The sequence below is a fragment of the Lithobates pipiens genome, unplaced genomic scaffold, assembly GCF_037356315.1.
Source record: "Lithobates pipiens isolate NorthernLeopardFrog02 unplaced genomic scaffold, aLitPip1_a1.2 Scaffold_8, whole genome shotgun sequence".
Lineage (NCBI taxonomy): Eukaryota > Metazoa > Chordata > Amphibia > Anura > Ranidae > Lithobates > Lithobates pipiens.
This window is the reverse complement of record NW_027507903.1, coordinates 4622171-4645987: the sequence shown is the minus strand read 5'-3', so window position 1 is coordinate 4645987 and position 23817 is coordinate 4622171. Positions and strand designations below refer to the sequence as shown.

At 43.1% G+C, this 23817-nt stretch overlaps 1 protein-coding gene across 7 annotated transcripts in view; it reads left to right on the top strand.

Moving 5' to 3' along the window:
• PAQR5 (progestin and adipoQ receptor family member 5) overlaps positions 1-23817 on the top strand; it is a 617270-nt gene that overhangs the window by 545987 nt on the left and 47466 nt on the right. For 3 of the 7 annotated variants that reach the window (XM_077472843.1, XM_077472844.1, XM_077472842.1), the window contains 2 exons: positions 22182-22299; positions 22395-22522. In XM_077472843.1, the coding sequence (XP_077328969.1) occupies positions 22249-22299; positions 22395-22522 (179 nt within the window). In that variant the 5' untranslated portion in view covers positions 22182-22248. Of the gene's footprint in view, positions 1-13800; positions 13950-17668; positions 17804-20418; positions 20606-22181; positions 22300-22394; positions 22523-23817 lie in introns of those variants that run through there. The other 4 variants (XM_077472846.1, XM_077472840.1, XM_077472841.1 and 1 more) reach the window with 3 other exon arrangements.

Genomic DNA, 23817 nt, shown 5'->3' with positions numbered 1-23817 from the left:
CACCTTCTTCCACATGTTTGCTGTGTCCCCCACATGGCTTCTCACAAACTGCAAACAGGACTTCTTATGACTTTCTTTCTCCAGTGTCTTTCTTCTTGTCACTCTTCCATAAAGGGCAGATTTGTGGAGAGACGATTAATAGTTGTCCTGTGGACAGATTCTCCCCCCTGAGCTGTGGACTTTTGCAGCTCCTCCAGAGTTACCATGGACCTCTTGGCTGCTTCTCTGAATGCTCTCCTTGCCCGGCCGGTCAGTTTAGCTGGACGGCGGTGTCTTGGTAGGTTTGCAGTTGTGCCATACACTTTTTTTTTTCCATTTTTAGATGATGGATTGAACAGAGCTCCGTGAGATGTTCAAAGCTTGGGATATTTTTTTTTTTATAACCTAACCCTGCTTTTAAATTTCTCCAACTTTATCCCTGACCTGTCTGGTGTGTTCCTTGGCCTTCATGATGCTGTTTGTTCACTAAGGTTCTCTAACAAACCTCTGAGGGCTTCATAGAACAGCTGTATTTATACTGAGATTAAATGACACACACAGGTGGACTCTATTTACTAATTAGGTGACTTCTGAAGGCAATTGGTTCCACTAGATTTTAGTTAGGGGTATCAGAGTAAAGGGGGCTGAATACAAATGTACACAACACTTTTCACATATTTATTTGTTAAAAATGTTGAAAAACATTTATCATTTTCCTTCCACTTCACAATTATGTGCCAGTTTGTGTTGGTCTATCACATAAAATTCCAATAAAATACATTTAAGTTTTTGGTTGTAACGTGACAAAATGTGAAACATTTCAAAAGATATGAAGACCCCGTATATGGCTGTTTAATGTTCATAGGGTGGACCTCCTCTTTAATGGCCGCCGTAAATTTATCCTGATCGGTTTGCGTGCTAAGAGTTAATGGTAAATGGTTCAGCCGGGTAGACTGTATTGTTTTATATAGATACTGATTGTAAATCCTAGGGATCACCTTCTTCAGTAACAGGTGGGATACACAGGATTGTCTCTGCTCTACAGAACTTTGCCTCAACTTGCCTATAACATTTTATTGCCTTGTTGCAGACATTTGTATTGTTCCCGTTGAAGTATAATATTTTCTGTATGTCAGAACTTTTGGTCACATGAGGGATTCTTATCCAGAGAAAAGGAATACCCCAACTAGAAAAACATTCTGGAAATTAGAGCAAGGTAAAATCTTGGAGCATCTATGGCTGGGCGTTAATGGAGGGGAGTGAGCCTGGGTTTTCTGTAGATATGGAGTATTAGGGAAAGGTGAGAGGGGTCTCCTTGTAGTAGGAGGTGGTAGAAGGTTGGAGAATGTGAGAGGGCTCTCCTTCCAGTAGGAGGCCATAGAGAGTTGGAGAAGATGAAAGGGGTCTTTTTGTAGTTAGGAGTTGGTAGAGAGTCAGATATGGTGAGAGTGAGAGAGGTCTCCTAGTAGTAGGAGGTGGTAGAGTCTGAGAAGGGGAAAGGGGTCTCCTGGTAGCAGGAATCGATAGAGAGTCAGAGAAGGTGAGAGGGGTCTCCTTGCATTAGGAGGCAGTAGAGATTTGGAGAAGGTGATGGGACTCTCTCCTTGCAGTAGGAGGCCATAGACAGTCAGAGAAGTTGAGAGAGGGCTCCGTGCAGTAGGAGGTGGTAGAAAGTCAGAGAAGGTGAAAGGGCTCTCCTTGCAGTAGCATATGGCGGAGAGTCGGAGAAGGTGAGAGGGCTCTCCTTGCAGTAGGAGGTGGTAGAAAGTCAGAAGGTGAGAGGGCTCTCATTGCAGTAGGATATGGCGGAGAGTCGGAAAAGGTGGGAGGGCTCTCGTTGCAGTAGGATATGGCGGAGAGTCGGAGAAGGTGAGAGGGCTCTCCTTGCAGTAGGATATGGCGGAGAGTCGGAGAAGGTGAGAGGGCTCTCCTTGCAGTAGGATATGGTGGAGAGTCGGAGAAGGTGAGAGGAGTCTCCTTGCAGTCGGATATGGCGGAGAGTCGGAGAAGGTGAGAGGGCTCTCCTTGCAGTCGGAGAAGGTGAGAGGGCTCTCCTTGCAGTCGGATATGGCGGAGAGTCGGAGAAAGTGAGATGAAAGGGGTCTTTTTGTAGTTAGGAGTTGGTAGAGAGTCAGATATGGTGAGAGTGAGAGAGGTCTCCTAGTAGTAGGAGGTGGTAGAGTCTGAGAAGGGGAAAGGGGTCTCCTGGTAGCAGGAATCGATAGAGAGTCAGAGAAGGTGAGAGGGCTCTCCTTGCATTAGGAGGCAGTAGAGATTAGGAGAAGGTGAGAGGACTCTCTCCTTGCAGTAGGAGGCCATAGACAGTCAGAAGTTGAGAGGTCTCCTTGCAGTAGGATATGGCGGAGAGTCTGAGTGGGTGAGAAAGGCTCTCCTTGCAGTAGGCAGGGCCAGATTAACGTAGGGGCTATTGGAGCTGCAGCTCCAGGCTCCTACCTTAATATAGGCCCAGCAGGTACGGACTGACCATTTGGATACTGCACTGCATGAGACACTCCTTGTACCTCCTGCAGCAAGGGGAATCTGAAAGTCGGGGGTGATCGGTGCTGCAGACAATCATAATCACCATCACCACTCCCTCTATGGCTCTCGATGAAGCAGCTGAAAGCCACTTCACCTCTAGAGGGAGATCGGTGCTTGTAATTGCGCCTCCCCCCATACTGATCACCCAAGACTGTCCATTAGATTCCCCCTGCTCTTAGCAAACCTCTTAAAGCTGAATTTTAGGTATGGATATTTTGACATGGTTCCATTGTCTCAACTATCCACTTGACAACCAGCGACATACCGGTAAGCTGCTGCACTTCAGGTGGTTATACCGGGATGATGCCTGCAGCCAATTAGCTGCTGGATTGCTTTGACAAGCAGCGAGCGGCTTTCCTGGGCTCTCCTGTTCCATCTGGAGACCCGAATGATCAGCCAAAGGAAGACCAGAAGGTCTCCAATCATCTCTATGGTACAGGAAACTGGAAGCAATGAAGCATTTTGTCACTTCCGCTTTCGCAATTGTAAACAAACCCTAATGGGTTTGAACAAAAACAGGGATCCACTTGATGAAGAAAGAGTACCTGTCGCTGCCTATTGCTATGACAGGGTAATCCCTGGAATATTCCCTGTGATAACAATAAAAGCGATGGAAAAAAAAATGAAAGTGACCAGTGTCAGTGACCAGTGTGCTCGCATGCAGAAGCGAACGCATACGTAAGTCCCGCCCACATATGAAAAGGTATGTGAGGTATCGCTGCGAACGTTAGAGCGAGAGCAATAATTCTAGCCCTAGACCTCCTCTGTAATTCAAAACATGTAACCAGTAAAAAAATGTAAAGCCTCGCCTATGGGGATTTTTAAGTAGCAACGTTTGGCGCCATTCCACGAGCATGTGCAATTTTGAAGAGTGACATGTTAGGTATCTATTTACTCGGGGTAACTTCATCTTTCACATTATGCAAAAAATGGGCTAACTTTACTGTGGTTTGTGTGGTTTTTTATTTTTTTTTTTTTTCTGCGCAAATACCATGCGAGAAAAAAAGTTGCAACGACCACCATTGTATTCTCCAGGGTGTTTGCTAAAAAAAAAAAAAAAAAAAATATATAATGTTTTGGGGTTCTATGTAATTTTCTAGCAAATAAATGATGATTTTTACATGTAGGAGAGAAATGTCAGAATTGGCCTGGGTGCTCCAGAACGCCTGATGGCGCTCCCTGCATGTTGGGCCTCAGTATCCCAGGTCTGTTACAATCCTATGGTGTAATATTTAAAAAAAAAATGTCTGCACAGCTAAAGTGTTTGGGTTTATGGTATGGTAAGGATATGGTAGAAATGGGGTGTATGATGATAATCTCCCAGCAAAAAAGAAGCTTCACTTTTGTTAATGATATTATGTTAGAGTGCTTGATCAAAGCATTTGTCAATTTGTAGTTTGTATTCAGTCAATGGGTTGGAGGTCAATTTAGAGTATGTAATGCGCGAGTCGCGCTGCGCAATAAGGATGGACCCGCTGCCTCTGGGATCTGTGTGTTTCCCAGCAGGCAGCGGGGGACTTTCGGAAAGGGGCGTAATCCACGCCCCTTTCCGCAGAGAGCTATCCCGGAAGTGGGTGCAGATACCTGTACTGTACAGGTACCTGCACCCCCCTCCCCCCTGAAAGGTGCCAATTGTGGCGCCGGAAGGGGGGAGGATTCCAATGAGCGGAAGGTCCACTTTAGGGTGGACCTCCGCTTTAATGGGCTTACCGGTTACCTTCTCCTGGCTTGCTCTTCCGTGTCTAGGGGTTCCCAGGGTTGATACCCAACGACTTGTACACTGACACGAATAAAGTCCTTTTAAAAGGTTTTATTTTGCAGTGGAACTTTCACAAAACAGTCTCTTTGGGAACAGAGGGCACGGGTGACTAACTCGGGTACCTTAAACTACAGGTGTAACAAAGTCTCTACTTCCACCCAGAGAGTAGCCACTTGCAGCTGGGTACTTCAAGACTGAACAGACCTCTAGCCAGAGGTCATGACAGTCAGCACGTTGACTTAAAACTTGAACAATCAACTGAAGATGAAACTGGAACCTTTTTCCAACCGTAACTGGAACGTTTCCCGCTTCCATTGAGGTACTGGAAAAGTGTGGACCCCTCCAAGCCGAGATCACACCCGGGCACTCTGAATCCCCCCTCAGTTACAGCACCTCGGACCAGAGGGTTCTGAGACTCCGGAACAGACGGATCCCTACCCCAGACCAGTCAGGTCTATATGGGGCCACTGACAAGAACATGTTGCGGGATGTCAAACACCCTGTGACCGGGACCCCTCACGGGGCTACCCCGGTCCTGGAATCGGAATAGACTGCCCAGGTCTCTCGTACAACTCCGGAACGCCGAACACGTGACTCACACCTGCTTAAGTATCCCCTCCCAGACTCCTCAGCGGGCTCGGCACTCCCGCTGATTGGCTCCGAGAGGGCCATACCCAAACATCCAACCAGACCTGGTTCTAGCCTGTCATGTGCACCTCACCGCTCACATGACCAGGCAGAACATCAATCATGGCCTGGCCAGACTGGTGTCAAGCCTTACCTACACAATTAACCCTCAGTACTGTAAGGTCCTGAAGCAAAAACTAAATTTACAATGCGTGTGACATTTGATCCCAAATGTCATCCGCTACATAGCAAAAAGTAAAAAATAATGTGTTTTTTGTCGCTATTTTTTTGCTTTATAGCGCAAAAAATAAAAACCGCAGAGGTGATCAAATACCACCAAAAGAAAGCTCTATTTGTGGAGAAAAAAGGACGCCAGTTTTGTTTGGGAGCCACGTCGCACAACCGCGCAATTGTCAGTTAAAGCGACGCAGCAGTGAATCGGAAAAAAAAAAAATGCTCTGGTCAGGAAGGGGGTAAATCCTTCTGGGGGTGAAGTGGTTAAAGAAGGTGATGAGATGTGGAGCTTTAGATTGATATGGCTAGACTATGGATTTTGGTTTTAATGTAGAGTGTATCGCTGGTGGGGAAGTGTGAAGGTGTTGAGTAGATAAATCAAGTCCAGTGTAGGAATCATAACGGTAGAGTTGTTCCAGCATCTCAATCATGTCGGCGTCAAAGTCAAAATCGCACACTTCCGATGTAGGCCCAGCTGCGATCAGATCCTCAGCGCGGTCAGGGTCCGATGCATTTTTGGTGCTGTGGACTAGACTAAGTATATTTATTTTTATTGATGGACTTTTGTTCCTTTTTACTTCTATGATACGTCCTATAGAGAACACTTCTGGATGTTTCAGTGGTAGAAGTTACAAGGTCGAGTGTAAATTTCACACCTCTTTAAGAGATTTACTTGTCTGTAGCCAGTCTAACCTTCACCCTAGGAGGAGTTAATGTTTGTCAGAACTTCGTGTACAGACCAAAAGCACATAAAATTCAAGGGTTTCAAAGAGTAACTTCACTTTAATAGGAAAAAAAAAGTGGCAAAAAAATCTAGCAAAATGTAATTGATTGTTATTTAAAATGACCTTTCCTTTTCAATGTGCGGCGGCTCTAATTTTCTGTAAAATGCAATATGGCCGCCTGGAGGCGCTCTGTACACAGATGGTGTACAGAACGCCCCCCCCCGCAGAAATGATTTTCTGCTTGTGTGATTGGCTCACTGAATTTCCCAGAAGTCTGCACTAAGATGCAAGTCAGATGTTGGGCATCCCCTGCAACAAAAGGGCCACTTTTCGTGAGATACTCCCAATACGAAGCCACGTCTAAAGAAGCGGCAGTGCTCAATATTGTGGGTGGGGGGGGGGGTCAGCAAACAAACCTGGCCCCCTCACTCACACTACAACCCCCCCACCCCCCAGGGCTCGCACGATTGATCGAGAACCCACACCCACTACCCACCAACTATCCCCCCCAGCACTCGATCAATCGGGAAGGCCGGCGATCCATGACTTTGCCTTATGCTGTGGCAGAGGTGTGGTGGGGAGGGCGATGACGAGGGGGTGTCACAAGGGCTATTGTTTCTCCTCCTGGCCAAACAGGAAGCGGCTCCTGAGACCCGATTGGCTGGGAGTCCTAAGATTCCGGGGCCAATTGGGTCTCAGGGCCCGCTTCCTGACTGGCCAGGAGAAGCAGTAAGACATTACCAAATATTAATTTGCTAATGTCACATAAGTGGGAGGGCTTGCCCCGAGCCCACCCTTTTTTAAAGCCAATTAGAACCTCAGACTCTAATCATGTGCTTCAAAAAAAAAAAAACCCCACATTAAAATCCATGCGCCCTGCATGGAGAATAGGGGGCCAGGTGCATGGATTAGGAGGGTGTCCCTAATAAGTGGGGCCGCCACTGGTATAAAGTGATTTATTGGTTGTATCGGGGTTGTACTGGCATCATCCCGATATCATTTCTTAAAACTTGCTTTTATGTAAAACCCATCCTGGCAGCTAATTAGCTGCTGGATTGCTTTTTACAGGCGGGAGGGGTCTCCAGGATCCCCTGTCCTAGCAGCAAGCCCGGAATGAAAGCCATCGAAACCACCAGCTTGCCACCGAGATCGTGGAGGACCGAAAGGTCCCCGATGATCTTTGTGGTATTGGAACCCGGAAGCAACATCACTTCCAATTTTCCTGATGTAAACAGTGCCTTTTTATAGGTTGGTAAAGCATCTGAACGCTCTCATTTTGGTGAGATCGGATAATTTTAGGGCAGAGGAGACATTTTGAGGTCTAATAGATCCCATATCTCTCCATAAAGAGTACCTGTCACTGCCTATTGCTGTCACAAGGGATGTTTACATTGTAACGGCAATAAATGGGATTTACTTTTTTTTTATATAGTTTCTTTAAAAAAAATAAAAAAAAATAAAAAGTAGTCCCCCCCCCCCCCTACCCCCCCGGTGCTCGCGCACAAAGGTTAGCACACGCAATGGTCCCGCATGCATACATAAACAGCAATTGCACCACAGGTTGAGGTATTGCTGCAAACATCCGAGTGAGAGCAATAATTCTAGCACTAGACGTCCTCTGTGTGTTTCCACTGGTAAAGGCTTTTTAAAGCGTCTCCTATGGCAACTATTTTGTCACCTTTCCACGAGCATGCGCAATTTTAAAGCGTGACATGATGGATATCTATGTACTGGGCATAACATCATCTTTTATATTTTACCAAAACTTGGGGTATTTAAAAATCATTAATGTGTATCTTTTACAAAAAAAATAGTGTTTTAAAAAAAACTGCTGTGCAAATACATGTGACAAAAAAAATAGCAAAACCCACCATTTTATTCTCTAGGGCCTCTGAATAAAAAAAAGATATGCATGTGTGTATATGTGTGTGTGTGTGTATATGTATATGTATATGTGTATATATATATATATATATATATATATATATATATATATATATATATATATATATATATATATATATTATATGTATATGTGTGTGTGTGTGATTGATATATATATATATATACCCCCTTTTGTTATTGAGACCATAAAAAGCTCTGGTGCAACCAATTTACCTGCAGAAGTCCCATCATTAGTGAATTGATTGACGTCCACCTGTGTGTAATCTAAGTGTCACATGATCTGTCATTACATATACACACACCTTTTGTGAAAGGCCCCAGAGGCTGCAACACCTAAGCAAGAGGCACCACCTACCAAACACTGCCATGAAGACCAAGGAACTCTCCAAACAAGTAAGGGACAATATTGTTGAGAAGTACAAGTCAAGGTTAGGTTATTTAAAAAAAAAAAAAAAAAAATACATATCCAAATCTTTGCTGATCCCTAGAAGCACCATCAAAATCTATAATAACCAAATGGAAAGAAAATGGCACAACAGCAAACCTGCCAAGAGATGGGCGCACACCAAAACTCACGGAGTGTGCAAGGAGGGCATTAATCAGAGAGGCAGCACAGAGACCGAAGGTAACCCTGGAGGAGCTGCAGAGTTCCACAGCAGAGACTGGAGTATCTGTACATAGGACCACAATAAGCCGTACGCTCCATAGAGTTGGGCTTTATGGCAAAGTGGCCAGAAGAAAGACATTACTTTCAGCAAAAAACTAATTGCCACGTTTTGAGTTTGTGAAAAGGCATGTGGGAGACTCCCAAAATGTATGGAGGAAGGTGATCTGGTCTGATGAAAATAAAAAAATGTGGCCTTTTAAAGAAAAAGCTATGTCTGGCGCAAACCCATCGCATCACCCAAAGAACACCATCCCCACTGTGAAACATGGTGGTGGAAGCATCATGCTGTGGGGATGTTTTTCAGTAGTCGGAACTGGGAAACTGGTCAGCGTTGAAGGAAAGATGGATGGTGATAAATACAGGGATATTCTTGAGGAAAACCTGTACTACTCTGTGTGTGATTTGAGGCTAGGACGGAGGGTCACCTTCCAGCAGGACAATGACCCCAAACACACTGCAAAAGCAACACTTGAGTGGTTTAAGGGGAAACATGTAAATGTGTTGGAATGGCCTAGTCAAAGCCCAGACCTCAATCTAATAGAAAATCTGTGGTCAGATTTAAAGATTGCTGTTCACAAGCACAGACTGGTGTCTTTATTCAACGTCACCTATTATGTAACTATGTAACTTTTTATTCTTTTAAATTCTGATCGAAGAATTAGAAATTCTCCTGCAGATAGGTACATAGTAAGTCAGGTTGAACAAAGACACAAGTCCATCCAGTTCAACCACAAAAAAAAAAAAATATATATATATATATATATATATATATATATATATATATATATATATATATATATATATATATATATATATATATATTATCATACAATCCCATATACCCAATCCTATACCCACAGTTGATCCAGAGGAAGTTCTCGCCTCATGCAGAGACCCGATTTGGGATATCATCTACTTGGTGCCTTGAAAAAATATTCATGCCCCTTGAAATCTTCCACATTTTGTCATGTTACAACCAAAAACGTAAATGTATTTTGTGTGATAGACCAACACAAAGTGTAACATAATTGTGAAGTGGAAGGAAAATGATAAATGGTTTTCAACATTTCTTACAAATATGTGAAAAGTGTGGGGGGAGGGGCATTTGTATCCCGCTCCCTTTGCTCTAAAATGCCTAACTAAAATCTAGGGGAACCAATTGCCTTCAGAAGTCACCTGATTAGCAAATAGAGTTCATAGTGTGTAATTTAATCTCAGTATAAATACAGCTGTTCTGTGAAGCTCTCAGAGGTTTGTTAGAAAACCTCGGTGAATAAACAGTATCATGAAGACCAAGGAACACACCAGACAGGTCAGGGATAAAGTTGTGGAGAAATTTAAAGTAGTGGTAGATTATAAAAAAAATCTACCAAGTTTTGAACATCTCACGGAGCTCTGTTCAATCCATCATCTGAAAATGGAAAGAGTATGGCACAACTGCCAACCTACCAAGACATGGCCGTCCACCTAAACTGACGGGCCGGGCAAGGAGAGCATTCATCAGAGAAGAGCCAAGAGGTCCATGGTAACTCTGGAGGAGCTGCAGAGATCTACAGCTCGGGTGTGTGTGCTCTCCAGAAATCTGCCCTTTATGGAAGAGTGACAAGAAGAAAGACATTGGTGAAAGTCATAAGAAGTCCCTGTACATGTGGAAGAAGGTGATCTGGTCAGATGAGACCAAAATTGAACTTTTTGGCCTAAAAGCAAAACGCTATGTGTGGTGGAAAACTAACAGTACACATCACCCTGGACACACCATCCCCACCGTGAAACATGGTGGTGGCAGCATCATTGTGGGGATTCTTTTCTTCAGCAGGGACAGGGAAGCTGGTCATAGTGGATGGGAAGATGGATGGAGCCAAACACAGGGCAATCTTAGAAGTAAACCTGTTAAGCCCCATACACACTATCAGAAATTCCGTCAGAAAAAACTTGGAAATTTCGACCGTCAAAAACGCGATGATGTACAACACTACAACGAGCCGAGAAAATGAAGTTCAATGCTTCTGAGCATGCACAATTTTTTTTTTGCGGGTCCGAATTGCATACAGAAGAACGCATTTTCGGGTAGGAACTTTTTCTGACTGAAAAATAGAGAACCTGCTCTCAATCTTTTTGCTGACTGGATGGAGCATACATATGGTCGGAATTTCTGACCAAAAGTTCACATTCCGACTTTTGCTGGCCGAATTTCTGATCATGTGTATGGGGCATTAGTCTGCAAAAGACTTGAGACCGGGGCGGAGGTTCACCTTCTAGCAGGACAACGACCCTAAATATACAGCCAGAGCTACAATGGAATGGTTTAGATCAAAGCATATTCATGTGTTGGAATGGCCCAGTCACAGTCCAGACCTAAATCACATTGAGAATCTGTGGCAAGCCTTGAATTGTTGCACAGACGCTCTCCATCCAATCTGACAGAGCTTGCGCTATTTTGCAAATAAGAAAGCTGCAAAAATGTCCCTCTCTAGATGTGCAAAGCTAGTAGAGACATCCCCAAAAAGACTTCTACAAAGTATTGACTCCAGGGGGCGCCACACAAATGTACCCCACGCTTTTCACATATTTATTTGTAAAAAATAATTTTATCTGGGAACCCGTAGCTCTTCCCTACTTAGGCATTAACCTAACCTCCCAGGATTAATACCCTGTACTCCCAAAATTACCCTGCACTACAAAAGATTAGCGATGAACCTGACTAGTTGGCAGGCCCATCCTCCATTGTGGCTCGTCAGGTTATACTTTATAAAGATGAACATCCTTCCTAGGATCCTCTAACTTTTTCACACGTTGCCTGTTGCTCTGGTCAGAACCGATTTTGTTAAACTTTCAAAGGAAGCTATTTCGGCTTCTTTGGCTAGACAAGAGGCCTAGGGTGAACAGACGTACACTATACACTCCAAAAATGAAGGGCGGCTTGGGAGTACCTACTCCGAATACTTCAACGCAGCCCAACTATCCCAACTCATCAGGTTTCACTCCTCTCAACCTCATTCACCATGGATGCACATAGAATCACAATCATGCCCAGCCAAATTGATATTCCATATCATGTGGTTACCGGCTCGGGTATCGACCTACGATTCTATGCCCCTCCCTCTCCCTATCGACAGACTGTCAAAACCTCATTCATTCCAATCCAAACATAGCCCATTAGCCCCATTGCTACAAAATAAAGAATTCACCCCAGGCCTCACTCCTCGTGACTTCAAATGGTGGACCAATAAAGGGCTCCTGCGCATTGCAGACATCTGCGACCGCAACCGTATGCTCACTAAACGGACCCTAATAGACAAATACCAAATGCCAGACTCAGAATACTACCGTTTTGCACAACTGGAACATTACCTCAACGCTTTATCTCGTAAGAGTGACTTGACGACTATGTCGCCCATGGAATACATATGTCATAAATAAATGTGATAAAATTAAAGGTCATATCTCAGAATTGTATAATATTTTAACACATAACCCAGCTAAACAAGCTTATATGGTCAAGTGGGAGCAACATGTCCAAGAAAACCCAGAACTAGAGGAATGGCACTCAATAGCCCAAGCAGCCTCCAAGTCACTCATTAACACCTCTGTCATAGAGCCAAATTATAAGGTCCTTTTAAGATGGTACATGGTGCCGTCCAGGTTGGCTGCCTACGTCCCAAAAGTGTTTTGGAGGTTGTGGGCAAGATGGAACTATGGATCCTATATGGTGGCAATGCCCCAAGGTGAGAAGATTCTGGATTAGGGTCCACAATTTTATTTTCACACTTACCCAAGTCAACCTCACCAAGTCCCCTAAACATGCCCTGCTGGGGCTTAAAGTTGATATGGCCTCAAAATTCCAGAGAAGGCTTAGCATCTTCATATTCATCTCTGCTAGAATCACTATAGCCAAAAACTGGAGATCAGTTGCCATCCCATTTGACCATCTTAAGCACAAGCTCTCATGGCTCATGATAAATGAAAGGCTCTCGGCAGTCTTGAAAGACAAATTAGGGGCCTTTTTTGAAAAGGTCTGGGATCAGTGCAGGGGCGGACTGACCATTTGGCCACTTGGGCACTGCCCGAGGGCTCCAGGCCACTAGGGGGCCCCATCAGGGTTGCCAGCCTCAGTAAAACCAGGGACAGTATGTAAAAATTATCAGTTTTTTTTTTTTTTTTTTTTACATTTGTCTCTGAAATGTCCCTTACCAACATCCTTTTGGTCCCAAAATGCTGAGATTATAGCTGCCCCACCTCTCCAGTACCTTCTCAGCCAATAGAAACATGTCTTTGTATACTGTGTGATTGTATACTGTTGTGTGTATACTGTGTGGCCCCATAATCTTCTATTGCCCGGGGGCCCCATGATTTGTCAGTCCGCCCCTGGGTCAGTGGATTAGCTACTTGACTGGAGATCCCTGTACAGCTTTGAGGTGAGGAACCTTTAACCTCCCTGGTGGTATTCCCGAGTCTGGCTGGGGGTAAGATTTCATTACCATAAGCGGTAACCCCGAGCCAGACTCTGGATTGCATCGCTGGATACATGGAGGGGGTTACTTACCTTGCCCCCTGGATCCAGCGATCTCTCCCCGCACTCTGACCTGCGAGCCGCTGTGTCTCGCTCGGTTTGTGACAGTGCCAAGCTCCGTTCCCTGCGAGCGATGTGACGCACGGGGACGTAGTTCGGTGCCAAATTCAAAAAGTAAAAAAAAGTGTAGATACAGTATACTGTAATCTTACAGATTACTGTACTGTATCAAATAATTACACATCCCCTTTGTCCCTAGTGGTTTCTCCAGTGTCCTGCATGCAGTTTTATTTTATAAATACTGTTCTTTATGCTAGGAGCTAGTATGCGGTGCATACTAGCTCATTATGCCTTTTTCCTTTGCAGGTGAGCAAAAAAAAATTAAAAAATTCAGCGGGTATACAACCGCTTTAAGTGTGATCTGTTGTTTCAATGTAATCAGTCAGGTAGTTCTCTTTTACAAGATGTTCGAATGCATAATAGCCATTGATTTTGTTCTTTTATCTTTCTGTACTTCCTCTTTGTGGAAAAAATGTAATAAAAATTATTGAAAATAAAAACACTTTTTTTTTTTTTCTATCCTTTTCCTTCCGCTTTACAATTATGTGCCACTTTGTGTTGGTCAGAAAATCCCAATAAAATAAATTTTTATGTTTTTGGTTGCAACCTGACAAAATGTGGAAATTGCAAGGCGTAAGAATACGCAACAATTTCTGTTCTTTGCTCTGTAAAGGCCGAGCGTGCTGCGATTTGTACGTTGATTTTCATTGAGTCACACGGGATTGTCACCATGGGGCGCTCCGTCAAGTTTGGTCGCTACAAACCAGTCTGACGAGTCCTGAGTGTTTGGGGCAACAGAAGGTAAAGCATGTGAGGAGGAGTAGAGTGCCAGCAGAGGAGGGAAAAGGTGAAGACAGTGACAGAAGGCTGATATCAAAGTGCAGACGTGAGACCGACAATGAGGATGGAAGATTAAAGGGAATGTCCTCCCTGAGCTTCTAGGTGAGTGAAGAACGTATATATCTCCCTCCACAGTTTCTTACTTCAAAGTTTCAGTTTTCTTCTTTTATTAATGAATTTCTCTGTAAGGTTCCGTTCACGTATATGCGGCTCCGGTTTTGGCGCAGAGTTCTCTGCGGTTTCCATTAACTATTTCGGGTGCCATTTGGACACTGAAATCGCGCCTGAATCGGACTGAAAAAACATACTGGACCCTTTTCAAATGTGTGCCGCAACCGGCCCGCGGTTCAAAATGCACCCGATTCGCCTATACGGGCAAGTGTTACATGTATCCACTTTAAAGATACACTATTACTAGCAACTGTTGCTACAACATAGCACAGTATATCATTCCTGACATGCATGCAGCAAGCTTTGGGTGTAATACACCGATCAGCCATAACATTAGGACCACTGACAGTTGTGCCATTATCTTGTGACAATGGCACCTGAAAGTGGGTGGGATATATTGGACAGCAATTAAATGTTGCCCCCGAAGTTGATGGCAGAAAAAAAAGGGCAATTGTAATGATTTGACAAGGGCCAGATGCATTGGTCAGAGCCATTACAATTCAGCCTTTGTCAAAATCACTCAAATCCTTACACTTGCCCTTTTTATTTATTTATTTATTTATTTTTAGCCTTGAATATGTCATCTGGGACAATGTTTACTTGACTCAAATTGAAGCTCTTGTGAGATTTTCCCAGTCCGCAGTGGTCAGGACCAACCAAAAGTGATCAGAGGAAGAAAAACTGGAGAGCCAGTGATAAGGTCATGGGTGTCCAAGGCTCATTGATTGGAGGTGGGGAGCGAAGGCTCCTTGTTGGAGGTGTGGGGAGCGAAGGCTCCTTGTTGGAGGTGTGGGGAGCGAAGGCTCCTTGTTGGAGGTGTGGGGAGCGAAGGCTCCTTGTTGGAGGTGTGGGGAGCGAAGGCTCCTTGTTGGAGGTGTGGGGAGCGAAGGCTCCTTGTTGGAGGTGTGGGGAGCGAAGGCTCCTTTGTTGGAGGTGTGGGGAGCGAAGGCTCCTTTGTTGGAGGTGTGGGGAGCGAAGGCTCCTTTGTTGGAGGTGTGGGGAGCGAAGGCTCCTTGTTGGAGGTGGGGAGCGAAGGCTCCTTGTTGGAGGTGTGGGGAGCGAAGGCTCCTTGTTGGAGGGGTGGGGAGCGAAGGCTCCTTGTTGGAGGGGTGGGGAGCGAAGGCTCCTTGTTGGAGGGGTGGGGAGCGAAGGCTCCTTGTTGGAGGGGTGGGGAGCGAAGGCTCCTTGATGGAGGGGTGGGGAGCGAAGGCTCCTTGATGGAGGGGTGGGGAGCGAAGGCTCCTTGACGGAGATGGTGGGGAGCGAAGGCTCCTTGACGGAGATGGTGGGGAGCGAAGGCTCCTTGACGGAGATGGTGGGGAGCGAAGGCTCCTTGACGGAGATGGTGGGGAGCGAAGGCTCCTTGACGGAGTGGGGAGCAAAGGCTGGCCTGTCAAGTCCAATCCAATAGAAAAGCTACCCTTGCATGTCTTGTGAGATGTTCCCAGTCTGCAGTGGTCAGGACCGACTAAAAGTGGTCCAAGGAAGGAAAACTGGAGAACCAGTAACAAGGTCATGAGTGTCCAAGGCTCACGGGGAACGAAGGCTCATTGATGGGGAGGGAAGGCTGGCCTGGCTAGTTTGATCCAACAGAAGTTCACCTGCTGATCTGGCCAGTAACACACCACCTGTATTAGAGCACCCCCAGTCCGGATGAAGGAGGGCACCATTGGACAGCAGCATTGACTGTCTGGGGGGAGGGGATTGTTAGGTGTACTAGCAGATTTAATTACACTAACAATTTGAAGCCAAAATAAATGTTTGCTTTTTATGTTCACTACCGCTTTAATGCTGGTTCTGATAGAAAGGTGTCAAAACATACAGAGCATTGCAGTTTATTGTGTATGAGGCTGGGTAGCCACAGACCGGTCAGGGTGTCCATACTGACCCATGTCCACAGCCAAAAGCTCCAATAATGGGCACGTGAGCATCAGAACTGGAGATCAGAGCAATGGAAGAAGGTGGCCTGGTCTGGTGAATGGGGTTTTCTTTTACATCATGTAGGTGGACGGGCGTATGTGTGTCACTTACCTGGGGCAGAGATGGCATCAGGATGCGGAATGGGATGAAGACAAGCTGGAGGAGGCAGTGTGATGATTTGGGCACTGCTCTGCTGGGAAACCCCATTGGGTCCTGCCATTCATGTGGATCATAGGCGTGCTGGGTGTGCCTGGGGATGTTTACTTCAGGTTGTAGAGAAAGGGACTGGGGAATATTTGTTCTGTTTCTTTTGCCGTCTCAAAAGTGAGACATCAGGGGTCTGTTTTAGACTCTTGATATTTAATTAAAAGCCCCATAACGGATCTCATTAAAAAAAAAAAAAAAAAAAAATTATAAAAAATATTGTAAAAAAGAAAAAATATTATAAAAAAAATTGTAAAAAAAATTATAAAAAATATTGTCAAAAAAAAAAAATATATAAAATATTGTCAAAAAAAATATAAAAAATATTGTAAAAAATAAATATAAAAAATATTGTAAAAAAAAAAAAAAAAAAATAGTCTAACACCCTCCACTGCCTTACTGACACCAATCTTTGCTCTACTTGACACCATCCACTGCTCTGCTGATATACACGCATGTGTGTTTTGTGCTCTCGAGTGCACACCCTAATGCATGTGTCAAACACTAGACCCGGGGGGCTGAATTTGGACCTCCGGGCCATTTCATGTGGCCCTCTCATCTCTCCTGCAGCTGTGGCATCCACCTTCGTCTCCACCCCCACCTTGTCTCGGCAGTTGGCAGCAACAGGAAGGACAGAACTGCTCTGCCAGATCCTGCGATTTTTCTCCTTGCAGCCACAGAGAGGCTTGTCTTGGCCCCCTTCCTTTCTCACCAGTCAGCAGCAGAGAGGAGAGCAGAACTCCTCCTACAGATCCGCAGCCTCTCTGTGCAGCCAAAGCACCCCCTTTCATCTCCACCTCCCCTAACCTCAGCATTCAACAGACTCCGGTCCTCCTCCAGACTCTTCACTTTCTGCTTCCCAGCTTTGCAGTAACATAAGGGGGGGGGGAGGGGGGGGTTGCACTGTGAGGTAAGGAAGAGTGGAGGACTCGTGCTGATGCAGCCCATGATGAAATTGAGCTTGCACTAATGCAATAGGCTGCGCACACCGATGATATGAATATTACTTTGGGGTCCGTGCTTTGACAGGTCAGGGTTGGTTTAGCGGCAAAAGGGGGGGTTCCTACTCAATTTTTGGTGGGTGGTCATAATTTTATGGCTGATCGGTGTACGTTTTTTTGCGCTTTTCTTTCGTACAAGTTTGTTTACGCTTAATAATGAATTTCTCTGTTGAGTCTGACATGTCTCCAGTATGAAGATAGACTATTATTGGCAGCTGCTGTACCATTGTTCACAGGCATGCAGCATAGCTTTGGGTGTGTATATGTATGAAAGGTAAAGGGCTGGGTAGAGATTAAACCTGCTCTACCTGGGAAGGAACCGTTTTCACTGCTTCCAGTGTCAGTTGAGGTTGTTATGTCATTGTTTTAGGAATTTAAGTGTGAGCTCTTGGGGTCAGGCTTCCGGTATTCTCCTCCATCCAGCTCCGGTCACGTAGTCGCACTCGGCACCTGGCTACGTGCTCCTCAATCCAGAGCTGGAGGAGATAGATTTTTTTTTTTTTCCCCAATTACATTTTAACTCGCCCTTCCCATTTTTTGATTACTGATTAACCACTGAAATATTCCTTTTATTTAATGCTGTGAGGACATGACATTGAATTACAAACAGACGTTCGCTTGACAGGCAGGTGGAGCAGATTTGACGTTTGCAGTAGAGAGGTGGGTGTGTGGAGGACTCGCTTTCCATCCATTAGGTCATTCAGAGCCTGGCACCAAGAGAGGTGCCCGATTATGGGAAGATTAGAGAGCTGGGCAAGGTGGGGGTCCAGTCTGAGGCATCAGATCCCAACCAGACTCCTTCCTTGGACTGAAAGTATGGATGTCTGAAGATGTGATTCTCAGCACCTGAGATGTAGGAAGTGCTGTGTCCTTACAGCATATTTTTAACAGCCAGAGGAAGTAGAATAGGAAAATTGCTCATGGCAGCAAATTAAACCTAAATACAAGCTAATATTTAAATAAAAGTAGTCACTAATAACCTGTACATCACACCTTTATCATGTCGTATTGAGTTATATATATTCTTTACATTTTGAATACTTCTCTTTGAGTAATATCATATACAACAATTATTATTATTGTTATATTTGTTTTATTATATTGTGTTTGCATTATTGTTATTATTATTATATTGTTTGTTATATTGTATTATGTTTGCATTGTTAGTAGTAGTAGTATTTTTGCTTTATTGTATTGTGGTGTTATAATAAATATAATAATATTGTATTTTTGTTGTATTATGTTTGTAGTACTATTTGTTTTATTGTATTATGTTTGTGTTATTATATTGTAGTATTATTATTTGTTTTGTTGTGTTTTTGTTTTATTGTATTATGTTTGTAGTAATATTATTTGTTATATTGTATTATTTGTTTTATTGTATTTATTTATTTTGCTATTTTATTATTTTGTATTATGTTATTAATAAGTGTGTGTGTGTGTGTATATGTGTGTATATATATGTGTGTGTGTGTATATATATATGTGTGTGTGTGTGTGTGTGTGTGTGTGTGTGTATATATATATATATATATATATAGATAGATAGATAGATAGATAGATAGATAGATAGATATACACACATTTATTAATATAATGCAATATAATAAAACTGAGTGTGTGTGTGTGTATATATATATATGGGATTGCTGCACAAACAAAAGTAAATTTATTGATAAAATTTACATCCCATCAGGTATAATTCAGGTGACGTTTTTCGGGCTAAGCATGATATCGCCCTTCCTCGTGACCACATACCTGCAATAAAAATTGTAACCAACTTCACATATAAAGGCTTATAGCTCACATCTGTCATTAATCAATTTTCATTCAGCTGGAATCAATCTCCACAAACCACCCCTTGTATCTCTCATACATAATTTTTATATCTATGGGTATATCAGAACAATAGCTAAAAAACGGGACAAAAGGACGCCTTCCCTTGATGGTATACTGAATCATGTAGTTCATCCAAAAAAAGTATACAAAGAAAACATAATCAATTGATCATCAAAATTAATTTGTATATTCACATACCATGGAAAAAAACACTAACCAACAAACAAAAAAAAATCTCATCATGTGGGATAGTATCGGCCGATATCTGGCCAATCGGTCAACACCTATAAGCTATAAGCCTTTATATGTGAAGTTGGTTACAATTTTTATTGCAGGTATGTGGTCATGAGGAAGGGCGATATCATGCTTAGCCCGAAACGTCATTAATATAAAATTATATATAATACAATTTTTTTTTTTTTTTTTTTTTTTTCATGGTAGAAGTAGTATAACAATACCCATATGAATACAATATAACAATGAAACAACTATAATAACAATATTGCTACAAACATTAAAAACAATAATAACATAATACAATAAAATATTGTATTTGTTGCTGTTTAATTATTGTTGATGACCACAAAAATAAAATGTATTATTATTCTTATTTTATATTAGGTGGTATTGACAGTTAATGCAATACTAATATAATAATAATAATGTATTGTCGACAACACCCATTACAAAATATATATTTTTAATATTGTATGTTTTTACTATTGTACTTTATTATGTTTGTATTACTATTACATATTTTTATAATTGTAATAATAATAAAACATATTACTACAAACCTAATACAATATAATAAAACGAATGATATTAATAACAAAAACAATAGAATATAATAGTAGTTAACAATTAGTATTATATTATATTATTTTTGTTATTAATATTATTAGTTTTATTATATTGTATTATGTTTGTAGTAATATTATGTTGTGTTTTTATTATTATATTTTATTGTTTTTAATATTACAAACCTAAAAATATGTAATAATACACTATAATAGTAAAACATACAAAATAATATAGATTTTTTACTATTGTAATAGGTGTTATTAATGACTTATTATTATTGTTATTGTTATTGTTATTATTATTATTCTATCATATCCAACATTTTGAGTTGTCAGCAGAACAGGAATAAAGGGGAGTTCTTCCAATGGGGACAGTAGTTCAGCCAGGGATTTCTTTCAAATTGGAGAGATTTCCTCAAACTTCCTGTTGCAGCTATGGGACAGGAAGTGAATGAAAATCTCCCAAATTGCCCCTTTCTTATTGGCTTCCTGATCAGTTCGGCCCGTTTTTTCTTTTTCCTGCAGACCTGAGTGGAAGGTTTTTTAGTCTATGGGGTGCTCATCCATTTTACATCCTCTTACCTCCCAGGTCTGTCCCGGTATGGACAAAAAAAAAAAAAAAGTGAAAATGTCTGCAGCCAATAGGTGCAAGTTCAAATATCGGTCCAGATGCTCCAGTATTTGAATGGAGCAAAATATTGAAAGGACACATATGTCCCAAAAGTGACATCTGTCCCATTCTGCCCTGGTAGGAAACCTGCTGATGGATCGTCTGCTGAACAGACAAGACGGTGCCCAGATGAAAGGTGGACAACGGGAGGTGGGGAGAAACTGTCATCCTTTATGCAAAATGGGGGGTGGGGGGGTAGTTTCAGCTTTATGGCCGATGGTCTTCCCGACAGACTTTTGGCGGAGGTCCGATGGACTTTCTGAACGAAAAACTGACTTGGCCACACACGACCGGACTAAGTCCGTTCGTTTTGTTTGATTTGATGACGGAAACGGGACTAAACAAGGAAGATCAATAGCCAGTAGCCAATAGCTGCCCTTGTGTCGTATTTGGTCCGTCGGACCGGCAAACATTCGAACGGTTTTCCAGATTTTTAGTCCATCGGAAAGATTTGAAACCTGTTTTTATTTCTAGGTCCGTCGCACTTTTGGGAAAAAAAAAAAAAAAAAGTCCGCTGGAGCCCACACACAATCGAAATGCCTGCCGGATTCCGTCGGTCTGCCGGAAAGTCCAAGCACGTGTACGCATGTACACATGTTTGGACTTTCTGGCAGACTTGGTCTGGCGGACCGACGGAATCCGGCAGTCATTTTGATCGTGTGTGGGCTCCAGCGGACTTTTTTATTTTTATTTATTTTTTTATTTTTTTCCCCAAAAGTCAGGCGGACCTAGAAATAAAACATGTTTCAAATCTTTCCGACGGACTAAAAATCTGGAAAACCGTTCGAATGTTTGCTGGTCCAACGGACCAAATAGGACACAAAGGGCAGCTATTGGCTACTGGCTATTGAACTTCGTTTGTTCCGTCATCAAATCAAAACGAACGTACTTGGTCCGGTCATGTATGGCCAAGTCTGTTTTTCCTTCAGAAAGTCAGTCGGACCTCCGCCGAAAGTCCGTCGGGAAGACCGGTCGCGTGTACATGGTATAAGTTCTATTTTTAGATGTAATGTTGCTAACATATGGATTATTATGTGTGCAATGTGAACTATCCGGGACAAATATTCAACAATAAGGAACTATATTTCCTTTGCTGTTGTATGTATAGAGTACACGTGCAATAAGGAAAATATGGACTGACATTGATGATCTTAATAATATCTGCCTGGCTGGGACACACATACTGCAACTGAAAGGCCAGAATTTCTTGTTTTAAGTCAATAGTGCAGAAAATATGGAAGCCATCGGATCAGCATGGCAGCCAGGCAGCTGGCATGCTCATAAGAGCTAATCAATGGAAGCCCCTTATATTTCATTGTTGGAATAATCCATCGATTTCATATTGCAGAAAGTATGGAAGCCATTGGATCAGCATGGCAGCCAACATACTCATGAGGGGAGGTCATCAGAAATTGGTTACCCATTGTAGCTCTTGGCACACGTTACCGATAAAACCATAGGACTTGTAGGCTGTGGCTGGCCATTGATGCTAGGATACTGTTCATTGTTGGGTGCTGTGTGTCCTTTTTTTTTATAACTGGCAGTTTGCCCTTTTTTATGGAGTGATACCTGCTCTGTAATTGATTTTGAAAAAGGAATGTGCAAACAGATAAGGTGTGAAATGAACACATAATTGAGAGACAGGGCGTACAGAGCATGTCCATGTGCTATGAGTGGAATGCTATAAAAGTGGAGACTGATTAGTGATAAATTTATGTGTTCATAGTGCACCGAGACTCCATATTGGCAACGAGAGCTGAATCAACCGTGAGGATAACCCCTGAGCCAGCGCCATGTTGACCTTGAAGCTACCCAGATTGTTGACCGTTCAGCAAGTCCCCAAGGTGAGTACCAAGAAATGGACACCATGGGTGAAAGGTGTCTGGTTTTTAATATATACTGTATAACCTTCACAATCTGCCTTCTATCTGTGCTTTAGGTGTTCCATGAAGATAGCATTATATGTGGATACCGCTCCCCTCAGAGCTCTGCCTCTGCTTGTGTCCTCAGTCTCTTCCAGATGACCAACGAGACCCTTAATATCTGGACACACTTTCTACCATCCTGGTAAGAATTCCATTCTGCAGATGCTACTTGCAAGTGTCTACAACAGTTCTGGGCACTTTACAGCCCCTGGGGCCACACCTGAACCCCCCCCCCCTTTTTTTGACTTTCCCTGTCCAGCCCATGTCAGGTGAATCAGAAATGAGGAAATAATTGTGAAATGGCGGTGGCTATGCTTCCACCCTTGTTGGCCATCGGTTGCCCAGATGGCAGCAGTTGCACTTCTGAGCCGCTTCAGTCATGCAGGAGGGGTGACGTCACCCATCAAGCAACTGGGACAAAGCATGGGCAGGGGGCCAACAAGGATATAATGCAGGTGAGGTATGTGGAAAGGGCTTGGCAGGTCCTGCTCTACACCCATCCAAATTAAGTTAATTAGGCTTATTACTGGGACACTTATTATTGGTCTTCAACATTCGGCAAAACATGCACATTTACAGCATTGTTGTTGTGAAGGTTAAAGGTATGTTATGTTAAAAAAAAAAATCCAGTCTAAATTAAAAGGTCAACCTATGGGTTCAGCCCTCCACAACAGTCCGTTTCTCGTGTAGCCCTTTGGGAAAATTAAGTACCCACCCCAGGTCTAGAGGATGCTGTGATGGATCTGATTGGAGAATTTCTTGCTGGTCTTTGTCATGCTTGTTGTTGAGTCTGTCTTCTCCAAACTGGACTTTCTGTTGTGGACCAGCCAGTGACTCGGCTTTCTCTTTTTTCTTTTTACAGATCTTCCACATTCTGAAATGCTTTTTTTTCTGGATCTTTTCTGTCTCTACAATCTTCTGAATCTTACTTAATTCCTTATTTGGTCTTTGTAAGTGCCCTTCAATGAATGACCTGAACTCTTTCCATTTATATGTGTTGTAAAGTCTTCCAAAAGACCAGGCAAGCAAGGAGTCCATCATTTCCCAGTAATTATCAAAATGGGAGTAGGCCAATAGGTGACTCCAAATCTGACCATTTCCAGCAAGACTGGATTACAGTCTAATACAACCATCCGCAACTAGGGTTTCTCCAGAGGTTGCTAGGTGTTCCTTGATCTGCAGCTGATTTGATTGCCATATGATGGTGCCTGCTTAGTTCTGGGGCCAAAGCCACGTGGTAGAGTCAGTGACATGACACCAATGATCTTTTTAGCTATCTGTAAGGGAGGCATTCTGACCACCAAGTATTTTTTCCACTTGCCATCAATGCAAGGAGCAATATTCCCACTGATCACCACTGTAAGGGGAATTCTTCCCACTGATCACCAATGTAAGGAACATTCTTCCCACTGATCACCAATGTAAGGAACATTCTTC